The sequence below is a fragment of the Seriola aureovittata genome, chromosome 21 (genome assembly GCF_021018895.1).
Source record: "Seriola aureovittata isolate HTS-2021-v1 ecotype China chromosome 21, ASM2101889v1, whole genome shotgun sequence".
Taxonomy (NCBI): domain Eukaryota; kingdom Metazoa; phylum Chordata; class Actinopteri; order Carangiformes; family Carangidae; genus Seriola; species Seriola aureovittata.
Window position 1 is genome coordinate 14,151,220 of NC_079384.1, and position 12,856 is coordinate 14,164,075.

The 12,856-nt window shown below is 42.7% G+C and overlaps 1 protein-coding gene across 15 annotated transcripts in view; it reads left to right on the forward strand.

Moving 5' to 3' along the window:
• LOC130162086 (calcium/calmodulin-dependent protein kinase type II subunit gamma-like) overlaps window positions 1-11,184 on the forward strand; it is a 33,484-nt gene extending 22,300 nt beyond the window's left edge. For 2 of the 15 annotated variants that reach the window (XM_056365603.1, XM_056365601.1), the window contains 10 exons: window positions 554-594; window positions 1,400-1,483; window positions 3,276-3,320; window positions 3,447-3,501; window positions 3,721-3,801; window positions 6,110-6,250; window positions 6,993-7,068; window positions 7,215-7,309; window positions 8,023-8,259; window positions 8,449-11,184. In XM_056365603.1, coding sequence (XP_056221578.1) covers window positions 554-594; window positions 1,400-1,483; window positions 3,276-3,320; window positions 3,447-3,501; window positions 3,721-3,801; window positions 6,110-6,250; window positions 6,993-7,068; window positions 7,215-7,309; window positions 8,023-8,255 — 851 coding nt within the window. In that variant the 3' untranslated portion in view covers window positions 8,256-8,259; window positions 8,449-11,184. The remainder of the gene's footprint in view (window positions 1-553; window positions 595-1,399; window positions 1,484-3,275; window positions 3,321-3,446; window positions 3,502-3,720; window positions 3,802-6,109; window positions 6,251-6,992; window positions 7,069-7,214; window positions 7,310-8,022; window positions 8,260-8,448) is intronic. The other 13 variants (XM_056365604.1, XM_056365607.1, XM_056365609.1 and 10 more) reach the window with 9 other exon arrangements.
• The last annotated feature ends 1,672 nt before the right edge of the window (window positions 11,185-12,856 follow it).

Genomic DNA, 12,856 nt, shown 5'->3' on the forward strand with positions numbered 1-12,856 from the left:
GAAGCAACAGACAGTTGAGAGCTTTAGACTAAGAGGAAAAGTGACTGGGGCCCTTAAAGGAAATCAATGATTTACATTAACCTAGCTCATCACCATCAGTCCTGGCGGCAGTTTGAGTCTGACCATCACTCTCTTTTTAGATCTGCTGGGGCCTTCTAGACAGGAAATGGATTGAGGAAGTTTACTTTGCTCTCATGTTTCTCTTTTATCCCCAGATGGCAATGAATGGACTCATGATGTGAATGGGTTTTGCAGTGTAGCAACCTGTACAGCCAAGGGAGAAAAAAAATGCCAAAGAAATCCATTAAATGCATGTTATTCTCTAACAACATCTAGGCTTACTTTGTCACAAAGGCTCAGGTTGTGGGGGTTACGTAGATATGACAAATTGTAGATTCAGATTTTTTGCTCATGTTGTGGGTTTCTAAAAAGATTGGGATGGATTTAATGGATGCTGTCGTCAACAGTAAAACTCAGTTACCTTCCCTTTTCTCTCCCTTTCTATCCTTTTTTTTTTTTTTTTTTTTTTTTTTTTTTTTTTTTTTAAATACAGCATGCAAAAGTTTACTCAACAAGAAGTCAGATTCTGCTAAGGTAAGGTTGTCTCGTTACCTCTCTGCCCTCTTTTGTTCTGCTACATCGTGTCCTGTCTCTCCTCTGTTAGCTGACCCCCTTTTTCTACCTTCTGTTCTTTTTCTGTGCCTCTCACTGTCTCTTCTCAGCTCACTCACTTTCTTTTCCTTGTATTATTTATTTCAAGCGGTATCTTTTTCATACAGTAATGACGTTTGTTTGGTTTTCAAGGTCTTGTTTTTTTGGCTGAAATTTCTTGTTCATTTCTATAGAGGCTTTTACCTCAGGGCTTCTCAGCCTTCTGTGGCTTGTTTTTTAGACCCCACAATTCCAAGTTTAAAAAAACAAGTTTTTTTTATTTTTTTATTTTTATTTTTTTATACAGTTCGTCATATTCTTTTGTGTTATTATCAGTTAATTCTTTTTCTATATTGGTTTTTACTCTTTCACCTTTTAGTGGGTCTCTGTCAGAGGTTCACGAGCAGTCTCCATCATTCTCTGCTACTACTAAGCATCTCTCTCCTCTCTCTCCTGCCTCCTGCCTCCCTCTCTTTCTCCTCTGCCCCAGGGGTCTCTCTGTGCAGTTAAGTGGCGGAGGCATAGAGGGTTAGTGAGGCAGTAAAAAGGATGATCTAGAGGCCATTCTGTGGCACTCACCCTCTCATTTACCCTGTTAGCTCTCAACAGCCTGGGAGCCTCCACCACCAATTAGCCCCGTTCCCTAAAAGGCGTATAATTCTAATGCATCTATGTGTGTGTGTGTGTGTGTATGTGTGCGTGTCTGTAACGTATGTGTTCACTTTGAGTGTTTGCGTTCTCGTCCCAGCCTTCTACCAACAACAGTAAGAACAGTATAGTGAGCGCCATCAATGCCCTGAAAGACACCAACATGGCAACCAACGCCCAGATGGTACAGTAGGCCGCCGCAGTGTCGGTCCCTGCCTCTTAACCCCCCCACCACCACAACCACCCACCCAGTAGTTGCATAGTAGCCCGTTGTGCCTCATCCTCCATTGTCATAGTCGCTGCTTGTCATCCTTCATCTACCATCCAGGAGGTGTTGCACCGTGACATTCCCTGTCCCGGCAGTACCCATCCTCTGGCCATTTTACCCCCCTCTCCCTCCCTCCCTAAGGTGCACATGTGTTCCTGACTAAATCAAGCAGATAAAACACTTTTTTGGGAAATTATTTCAAATCTCAGGCTGCACATATGCACCTTTCAGATTTCTAAGGAGCATGACCTTGTCTTCAGGATTATGTGCCTCTAAAGTGGCAGCACAGAGAACTGTAAAGTCCTGGTTCAGAGCTACAGCTGCTGATATCCAAGCAAAGTTTAGTGTTATCATGTAATGGCCTCTGTGTTATTCTCTGTATATAATCCTTCCCTGCCATGATTAACCAGCTATCCTTCAACCTCCCCATTAAAGTCAACACGGCCTTGCAACCATCCATCCTAACATCTTACTTTGTCATCCAACTCTTCTCGTCCATCCAGCCATCGTACTCACTAACCTGTTTATCATGCCCTCATTAACAACCTCATCGACATCCTTATCATACTGCCAAACTTTATCCTCACACCCAGTACAAGCATGTTGTGGTTATAAGATGCTTTACTAGCATGCATTACATTTCACATGTAGTAGTGGTGTGGTGTGGATAATTCTGTCTGGTCTGGTTTGGTTTAGTGCTTCTCAACAGGTGGTGCCGGACCCCAAAATAGGCCATGAGTAGGGCTGGGTGATCAGGTTATAATCAGTGTTAATAAGAATAGTTTTCATGTTATGGAAATTTCTCACTTTTATGTATTACATTAGATTAAAAAAAAAAACCCGCTTAGTTGATCGACCAAAAGCAATTATTTCGATTATTGATTAGTCGTTTAACTCAATGGCTCTCAATGGAAAATGCCGCCCTTTCTCTGGTAGCAGCTCCTCCTGTGCGAGGATTTGCTGTTCTCTATTTTATATTGTTGTAAACTGCTATATTTGGGTTTTGGGCTGTTTTTATGTAAAACAAGATACATGAACACGTCATTTGTGAGAAATTGAGAATTTGAGCCATTTATCTGGTATTTGTAAACCAAACAATTAATTGAATAATTATAAAAATTAAGGGGTAATCAGTCGATGAATAAAACATCTGTTAGTTCCAGTCTCAGATAAAATGTTTCACTAGCTTAAAGATTTGTTTTAAGAGAAGTGCACGATGAAGTGAAAGTCAAAAATTCATCTTCACCAATCTTGGTAATAAATCAATTATAGTCAGAGTCATTTTTAAGTGAAAATGCCATAAATTCACTGGTTTCAGCCTCTTAGATGTAAATACTTATCATTGTCCTTATCTTTGACAGTAAAATAAATACCTTTGGGTTTCTGATGAGCATTTTTCTGGGATTTTATAGACCAAACAATCAATAACATTAACTGAGAAAATAAATGGCTGATTCATTGATAAAGAAATGAATCATTAGCTGCAGTCCTGATAATAATTAAATGATAATATTGATTAATCTCCCAGCCATAGCCCTGACAGTGCACTTGCAAGTTTATGGGACAAACCAACTGCCAGGAAAGACATAATGTGTTAGGTTGTGTCACCAGAGCTGAGGTAAAACAAGGGGCCCAGTTTGAAGCCAGTTGAGAGGCACTGGTTCAGGATTGTGACGTGTCGGACTAACTCTTCTGTTCTGCATCGCAGGAATCGCAGAGCACGGTGGTGCACAACCCTCCCGATGGAGTCAAGGTGAGACCTGTGTTCTGTTTGAATGAGAGGCAGAGCTTCACTCTGCTGTTTCATTCTCAGGCCTGTTGGTCTAGATCCTGGCTTTTTTAGTTTCAGTGTCTTTGTGTTCGTCTCTCTGCACTCCAGGGATCAACAGAGAGCAACGCCACCAACGACGAGGAGGAAATGAAAGGTAGGAAAGGTACTCTAGTGTTTTATTCCCTTTTTCCTGTTCTTATCCGCTCTCTCTTTCTCTGTCTCCCATCTAGTGAAGTGTGTGTATTTGACTGTTGTGACTGACAGGCGTGCTGAGATGCAAACACGTGTCTCTCACACTCTTCTGACTCGACTGTGTGCCTGTGGTATGTGTATGTGTGTGTATTTATTGTGTGTCTGGCTGCGTTTTGTGTGTGTGTTCTAGCGGACAGTTCGGCGCTGAGTCAGAGCAGCGCCACAGAGGAGATGCCCCCACTTCTGCCCTCACCTCAAAGCTCACCTGCCAGTAAGTTTATCCATGGCAACCAGAAACCATACGGTTGCCCCTGGCAAGGACCTAACACCCCCACCCACCCCCCACTCCCCCCTGGCTTTATGTACCGGCAATGACGTCTTACATCTCTGAGCTCCCTCACTCTGATCCACCAAGCTTTTTGAGGGTTCCCACTGGTTTTCAAATATTCTTGATTTTTTTATGTTTGATTTTAGATTTTAGATTTTAGATTTTCTATTCAGGGAAATCCAGAAAATTCTCAAGGAAAGCTCAGGGAACATCATAGAATTTGATACTGATTGATATTGGTTTTGATATTGGCAAATTCCACTTTATTCCAATTTGGATGTTATTTTTGTAGTTTTGGACATCATCCCTGTGTTAAAAATAACATTTTACCCACCATTTTGATTGGTGAGATCTGGGATCACGAGGGTCACTAAAAAGATTTCTGACGAGGCAAGAAACACAAGCAGTCAGACAAGTTTTAAACAAGCCCCCAGGACTGTGTCCTTTGTGTCCCAATAACTCAGTTGTTGTTGATGATTTGGCAGAAGTCTGAAGTTTTCAATGCTTCAGAGCATAACATTTTTCTGCAGTTGTTATTTGAGAGTTATTCACGGTTAGCTGGTTCGTTACTGAAACATTTAAAAGAAAACCCCCATATTTGAACCAGTTTTTAAATACAAATAAGGTATGATGATTTTAATCATCACAATAAAGCTTTAAAATACCTCTACACTATAAACTCTCTGAGGATTTAATAAGGATCAGATGCATCTTTTGATACCCAATCAATAAATCTGTAGTTTACATTATGTGTGATTGTCTCACCATTAGTGTTTTTTGCCCTGTTACCCAGATCTCAGCATTTAATTTTAATACAATGTTATTAAACCTAATAGTCTAAAACTACAAAAGTAAGAGCCAAGTTGTTATAAAACAGAATATTAATTTACCATTTTACGACTTGTCTTATATACCTACAACATACAGTTATTTCCTGCCCTTTATGTCCATTGTTCTGTACATTGTTTGCTCACTCATGAGGAGCAAGACCACACCTTCACTGCCTCACCTCTCTGTGTTCACAACAAACTTTAAAAAACAGAAGGGACTAATTTTTCCGGTTACAGAGGCACTTTGACCTCATTCTGGAAAGTCATAAAAAAAAGTCGTAGAAATTTTTTCATCAGGGCCACTGTGGGAACCCTGAAATGTGTGTGTGTGTGTGTGTGTGTGTGTGTGTGTGTGTGTGTGTGTGTGTGTGTGTGTGTGTTCGTTCGTGTGTGTGTGTGTGTCTGTATGTGTGTTTCTTGGTGATCACGGCATCTATCCCCTTGTCCTCCTAATGTGACAGCTCCAGCTGGAGGAAGCCTTGCTTACCTTGCAGCTGTGTGTCCTAAACCAGCCTCCCAGTCTGACAGGGCCCCGGAACCATGCACACCATAGAGCATCGTGTTTCTCTCTCGTCCTCACATTTTCTCCCCCACTCTAATGCTTTATTCTCCGTTACGTTCTTTAATCCTCTCTCCGATTCATTCTCCATTTCTCTCTCTTTAAGCACCATTCTCAGCTACTTTCTTTTCTCGTCCTCCTGTCTCCTCTCACAAATCCTCCCTCCCTCCGCACTCTAATCTTTCCTCTCATCTCTTGACCTCTTGTCCTCGTCCTGCTGCTCTCGTCAGACACACCTGCACTAAAGGACGGTCTGATCTCCTTCCCCTCTCTACTCTGCCTTTCCTGTGACCTTTCTCCACTCCCGCCTTCCTTTCCTGACCATGCTAAGTTCCCCCACAGGCATAACATGAGCTAATAACAAACAACGGCTTTCGATCCTTTCTTTGCCGGGCGCTGCAGTTCATCAGAGGAGGCTGTTGTTAATGTATACGAGCATTAAGAGCAGAGTAGATGTGAGCAGAGCAGGCAGTTAAATGACTTCCACATCACGCAGCATCACGATCAGAGCTGCACTGATCTCGCTTCCAGCTGCCATCCTGTCCTCATGTTACCCATCTGCATGTCTGTCATAAACCCACACTAACTCTGAGTGTTGTTTATGCCTCACTCATTCTGCTGAACACTAACCCACGTCATCTTTGTCTCTTGTTCAGTTTTGGCACTTTTGTTTAACTGCATGAGCTGTGGTTGCATGGTGTGTGTGTGTGTGTGTGTGTGTGTGTGGATGTGGATGTGGATGTGTGTGTGTGTGTGTGTGTGTGTGTGTGTGTGCGTGTGGATGATCACATGTGTGCGTTTCTGTCTTCTTGTCATCCATCCATGTCGTTTGTGTTTGTTGACCATCCGTTGTGTGTTTCAGTACCACCGCATGACGTAAAGCGCATGGCATGGAACAGCACAGGCAACAGCTCCTGCCCCGAGTCTGAGCTCTCACAGTCCTCCATGCCTGCCGCTCCACTAGGGAGCAACACTGTCGCTGCTAAAAGCAACACTAAGCAGAGTAAGAACACAACTGGACTAACTGTACCTCAGCTTTTCCCTGCCCTCTACTCACTGTAGCTGCTGCACGCTGAAAGCTCACGTCTCTGAAACAGCAGGTTTTTCCTCCAGAATGAAGAAGAGCAGGCAGGAAATGACGTCCACCATGACAAGCCATTTAGTCAGGCTTTGAATCTTTATTTTCAGGTCATGTTCTCCTGTTTCAAGACTTAGAAGCATCTTGAAATGAAGCAGATCATGTATCACACACTTGGCTTGATGCATGTTCAGGTCTTGAAACGGTTAATTTATTTTGGCGAGAGATGGACGAGCTTTCAAACGCATCTCGTGGTCTTCCTCAGGGGATAGTTCGCTCATGTCGTGGAGCTAGGTCAGTTGTCATTATGCATGAAGCTTCGGTCTCGTCAAAACAGGAGCTGAGGTTGAAAGCTCTGGGTAAAGCTAGTAAGAGGACCTTGTAGCGTTCAGTCAGTTTCTGGGTTGTGCAGAAGGTGAGAAGCGACAGACAGTGACGAGGTCGAGTCGCAGTGAGGAAGCCGCCGCCGCAGACAGACTGATGAGGTTAAAGAGGAGTGTCGAGCTGTAGCAGCAGAGGAAGAGAGCCTGAAGGAAAGCAGGAGCTAAAGTGATGAGAGAAAATTTCATCAAGCAAAACCACCACATAGTTAATTGTTGTCTCACCCTCTCAAGTGGTTTCTCATCATTCACCATCTGTGTGTGTCTCTCTCCTGTTCGTTCTGTAGCCCGTAAACAGGAGATCATCAAGATAACGGAGCAGCTGATTGAAGCGATCAACAATGGAGATTTTGATGCCTACACGTAAGTACAACTGTTTGTAGTGATTTTTTTTATTATTTTATTTTTTGTTCTTATTGTTCCTTTTCTTGCTTTCTCACGACTCTCTGGTCTTTGTTTCTCCGTCTCCCACTCTTTCACTTTCTCGCCCACCTCCTCTTCTTCCTCAGGAGGATTTGTGATCCTGGACTCACCTCTTTTGAACCCGAGGCCCTGGGGAACCTGGTGGAGGGCATGGACTTTCACAAGTTCTACTTTGAAAACTGTGAGTCTCCTCTTGCGCACAAGCAATTCATCTCTTTATTTTTTTCTGCTCTGAAAACCTGCTGGGTGAGGTTTGCTCTCAGATGGGAAGAAGAGCACCACAGAGTCTTGTCAGTTTTTGGTAAATATCAGGTAAATTTGTCTTTTGTGGTTGACAGCAGCCACTGAAATATCCCAACTTATACTCTTAGTTATTATTTTCATTATACATTGATCTGCCATGTGCTTTTGTTATGTAATTGTTTTCGATCACAAAGCCACAAATTGTCACATTTGGTTAATCGACTATCAAAATTGTTGCAGATGAATTTTCTCTAAATTAATGAAAGAATGATGAATTATTCAGTGTAGCTGTTTTTGTTTTTCTAGTTTTTTAAGAGTTTTTCTACTTTTGTAACGGTTTCCCTTCATGAGTTTTCCTGCCCCATCTCTCTGCAGCGTTTTCAGAGTTGCACTAAAATAGATCATAGCTGTGATTGTATTTCTCTGCTTGAGCAGCCATGGATGCATTTTGAATCAGTTGAAGCTGGTGTCTGTTTTCATTCTTATAATAATACATTTGATTTTAAATACCACCTTTCATGTAGCACAGGGACATTAACGTACAGAAAAGAAGCAAAGACATTGCTGTTAAAACTCCACGGGTCTGTGTAGTTGACCACAGACGGTATTGAAGGATTAATGAATGAATGTGTCTCTGTTTATTTTTTCCAGTGCTGAGCAAGAACAGCAAGCCCGTGCACACCACCCTGCTCAACCCACACGTGCACCTGATCGGTGAGGATGCGGCGTGCATCGCCTACATCCGGCTCACACAGTTTGTGGACTCCACGGGCCTCCCTCGTTCCAGCCAATCAGAGGAGACCAGGGTGTGGCATCGTCGCGATGGCAAGTGGCTCAATGTTCACTTCCACTGCTCAGGAGCGCCTGCTGCACCACTACAGTGATCAGGTAATCGGCACACACACACACACACACACCACACACACACACACACACACACACACACTCTTCCACAAAAATGGTGAAATCAACTAGTTTTAAAGCCACTATATGAAATTTTTTTCCTCTTGCCACCACTGAATTGTCATGCCAAAAACAGAACCTAATTAACTCATTTCCCCCCTCCCCCCCTCCCAGTGGTCCTGAGCCTCCAGTCTACTGGAGTGTGTGTTTTGGGGGGCAGTTTTTTTCAGCGAGCGTGTTTAAGAGGCACGTCCTCTGCGTGGATTGGCTAGTGCCAGGAGCCCGGCCGGGCGAGATCGCATCCCTCTCCACGAAACCAACCAATCCTGTCCCTCCTTTGACCTGCTGGGGGCCGGCTGAACACAAGACACCGCCCCCATGGGATGATGCATGCATCTGGCGCCTGATTGGAGGGCGCGTCTTTGCCCTCTATCCCTCCCCTGGCAGCCATCTTTTTTCTGCCCGCGCGAGATGAGACGTCCTGGGGGAGGAGAGGATTTACAGTTGAACTTGTGACAGTTTATGAGTATGAGTTATGAATATACTGTGTAAATTATGACTAGATGTACCAGAAACCACCAAAACCCAACCAAGCATTTATATTCACTATCTTATAAGGGAGGAACAGAGAGGAGTGTGAAGTTAGCAGCTGAGATTTTGGACACATTTTTGGCATTGTAGGGGTTACCGGGTAGAAAGTGTTGTGCTCTTTACCCGGACGTTGATGTAAACACATAGGGAGATTTTCCCCAACTGAATTAAAGAGGGAAAAAAATCAAGTGGGCTCAGTCAGAGAACTTGATGATGAGAGAAACTTGATATCAAAAACATGAAGCACCAAAGTGTAGAACTTTAGGCTTTTTATGTGTTTATGTGTTTTCGTTTGTGTGCTTGTTTTCCAACAGAACGGAAAATCGTATTGTCGTGGGATTGGGGCGGGGCGGGGGGGGCGTCTGATTTGAGGTTATGTGTTTTGTTGTGTTTTTACCGTCCTGTTCCCTTTGCGTTCCTGTGAAAAACCGGAGCCTTTTCTTTTTTTTTTTTTTTTTGTTGTTGTTGTTGTTGTTGTCTGACAGATCCTACATTCAAGGCTCCTTTTTAATGCAGCTGAGTTTTTAAAAAGAGGGATTTTACTGTGCAAGTTTAAAAGCTAACCTGCGCGTGATAACACGTTCTGTTGTGTCTGTATGCAGTGGAGGGAGAGACTGGGCCGGGAAAGGCGTCTGCGTTTTGCATGTTTGCCCGCCGCCTCTCCCTCATCCACCCCTTCCTGCTCTCTCCCCGTTTAGCCTCTCTCTTTAACCATTCCCTCTTTTAACCGTCCCTCCCGCTCCTTTTCCTGCTTTCTGCAAGGGCCTGGTTTGTTTATAATCACTGTGTAAATACAGTGTATGTATAGATATATGTAGAAAAGTGTAATATATGTACATGTATCTAAGAGACACTCATCCTGTGCATCTGGGTATAGCAACCACCCCATGACCTCTGTGACCCCTGAGCTAGTTTAGGAGCAACATTTTCCTCAGAGACTTCGATTTGCCTCCTTGAAAATACTTCCTCGAGATATTGGTAGCTTTTGATTATTCTCGACAAACATGAACACACACACACACTCTCATTTAGGCTACCAGCTCTAGTCCCATGGCCGTAAGACTGTTTTTGAAGACGGGGAATTAAAGAAATAAAAGGTTGAAAATAGTTTGACCCCTCTTCCCAACAACTATGAGTTTTTAAAATATGAAAACCTTCATCATAGTTTCCTTAACTCCTAATTCCACAATGCTGTGAGCCATCTCTTCATATCATATGCACGCACACGCACACACACACACACACAAACAAATGCACATACACACACACGCACGCGCCTGGTGGTGTGTTTAGTCTTTGTAACATATCTGCACCACTACTGTGTGACCACGGTGCCACCCTTGCTGTGCTGCTTAATTGTCTCCATCCATCCAGCGACAGTTGTATCTTAAACCCCACCCCCCTCTCTCTCCGCCCCCTCCTCCAAATATCTGCTCCTCCTCTCCCCGGTGTACCCACAAGTCCCTGCTCTTGAGATGTTTAGTTGTACCTCTCTCTGTTGTTTCTCTGTTCCCGTGTTACTGGTTTGAGTTTTTTTGTTGTCGTCGCTGTTGCTGTTAACTTGTCGTTTGGTAATTTGCCGATCTGCCAAGCTGGAGTTCTGCACTCTCCCTCGCACACAGGAAAAAAAAATCAAAAAAGAAAGAAAGTAAAAAAAAAGGGAAAAGAGGGAGAAAGTAAAGACAACACAAAACTACAGATTGAATGATCATAGATTGATCAGGACTAAATTATTTATTATTGTAATCTACCCTTGGTGGTTTTAAATCGTGCCTGCTCAGTTGAGAGGAGTTTTGAGAGTCAGAGAGAAAGAGTTGGTGTGGGTGTGTAGGTTTTGTGACCTACACTGTTGAACCAGAGCGGGAGACCTAGTTATATGCATGTTTCAGTTACGCATTTCTACCATGTACCTACCTGAATAAGGATGGAGCCTAGTGTTAATATATGATATTTGCATCTTTTGAAATAAGAATTTCCTCCGTCCAGAATGTTGAATAGGTGACATGAAAAATATTTAAAAAACAAAAAAATGCAAAATTTAAAAAAAAAAAAGGATTCAGGAGCCGTAGCTTGGTATGAGGCCCTCGATGTTAGCGTTTTCCCTGCGTTGTAATGATATACTATTGGGCTGCGCTTTCTCCCCCAGCCTTCACATGGATGCTGGAGTTTTTTTGCATGATCATGATGTACAATGAAATACAACCATGAATTGACGACTATCAAGTGTTTGTCTGAGTGTTAGTTGGTCTTCATCATAGCTTTGTTATTCTTCAAACTTGGATCTTGAAAGTATTTAATAAAAATACTATTTCAGCACTGGTTTGTCTCTCCCGCCTCGTTTATTTCTGAAGGACCGCCGCCATCCCTCTATGTCAGATTTTATTTTTGTCGTCATACGGAAACATTTTTGTCCCTTGTCCAACAAATATCTTATTGGAAAGGCATCTATTCCCTGGGAATTAATCCCCAGACTGAACGACCTGCCAAAACAGTTTTGTGTTTACCCTGGGTGAGATGGTTTCACACGTCCGCTGCCACATGCCTACTGTCCGGAAAAAATGACACCATAACAGACCTTTTGTTTTTGTTTTGTTTTGGCCTTCTTTTTTTTTTTTCTAGCCTGATCACTGCACATTTTTGACATTCTCAGCCTTTATTTTGAGAGCGTTTCATCAGCGCAGTCTCACCCTGAAATCACCAAATTTGGAGCTAATAGAGATATGCAAGACACGTTTCAGATTATATAACACTGCAACATTGATTAGTCATGCTGAATATCTTGCTCGTGCAGTCTCTTGTCCAATTTTAGGAAAGGAAATCAGTTCGTCCGAGGTGACATTAAGCAGGAAGACGCAGATGTTTAAGGAAGTTAAAGTTAAACCGGCTCTAGATGACAACATGTTTCTGTGGGTGGCTGGATGCGATGAACAACACTTCAGCATCACAGCTGGCATCATATTTGCCCTCCATACTTATCTGTCATCACATAACAAAGTCAGATTAAGTTCTGAGTAACACTGCATAGACTCCAGGCCACTAACATACGCATAGGACAAAACCATCACTGCTGTCCATTCAACAGCTCCTGTATTGTTCTGTCTCCTCGTGCTCTTATTTTAGCCGAGCTGAACACAGTCAAGTGTTGAGTAATGCTACAGCCTTATTTAAAAAGGTTTTGTGCTGTTATTTATGATGGTCCCAGTTAGTGTGTGTGTGTGTGTGTGTGTGTGTTTGTGTGTGTGTGTGTCCGTGTCCCTGTCCCTGGGATGTAGGACAGCTCCCCCTGGTTCCTCTGCTTTCTGTGTGATTAATGAGGAGAGCTCAGCAGTTGGATAACTTGGACATTCGCATTTACTTTTTTCAAAGACACACAGAAAAAGGGAGGAAGTCTTGAGGGAGCTCGTCTTGCTCTCTCTGACCTCCAACTCTTCAGTGTCAATAAAATTAGGAGAGAAGTTGACCCAGAACGAGACTCTTGAATCTAAATTACTTTTGACTTTGTCGAGGTCTTAAAGGACGAGTTCCCCGTTTATCTTCTCAGAGCTTTTACAAATATTTCCAGTCATTTATAATCATGCGTAAGAGATAGAAAATAGCTTCTTCTTTTTTTTTTGTCCAATGTGAAACTCAAAAACAATGAAAATTTATAAAAAAACAAAACTCAGTAAATTGAGTTTCTTTTTTAAATCTATAACAAAGGGCTTCACAAACCATGCTTTATAGTGTTTTTCTGAACCTTTTTGCTGAAATGAGGAACGGATCAGAACATTCCTGAACAACAGAACATAAAGGCCTGTCCAAGAAACCTGAGAGGTTCCTGCTTCGGAGGAAAATGTCCTGTTTTTCAGCGACAAACTGAAGCTAGTTTTCCAAAACACACGCTGTTGGTGAAATTGTTCGACATACTTAATACAATTACAAGTAATGGAAAACTGTGTTTCATCGAAACGGTGAACCCGAAACACTGAATAGTGATGATTAGTTTTCTTAG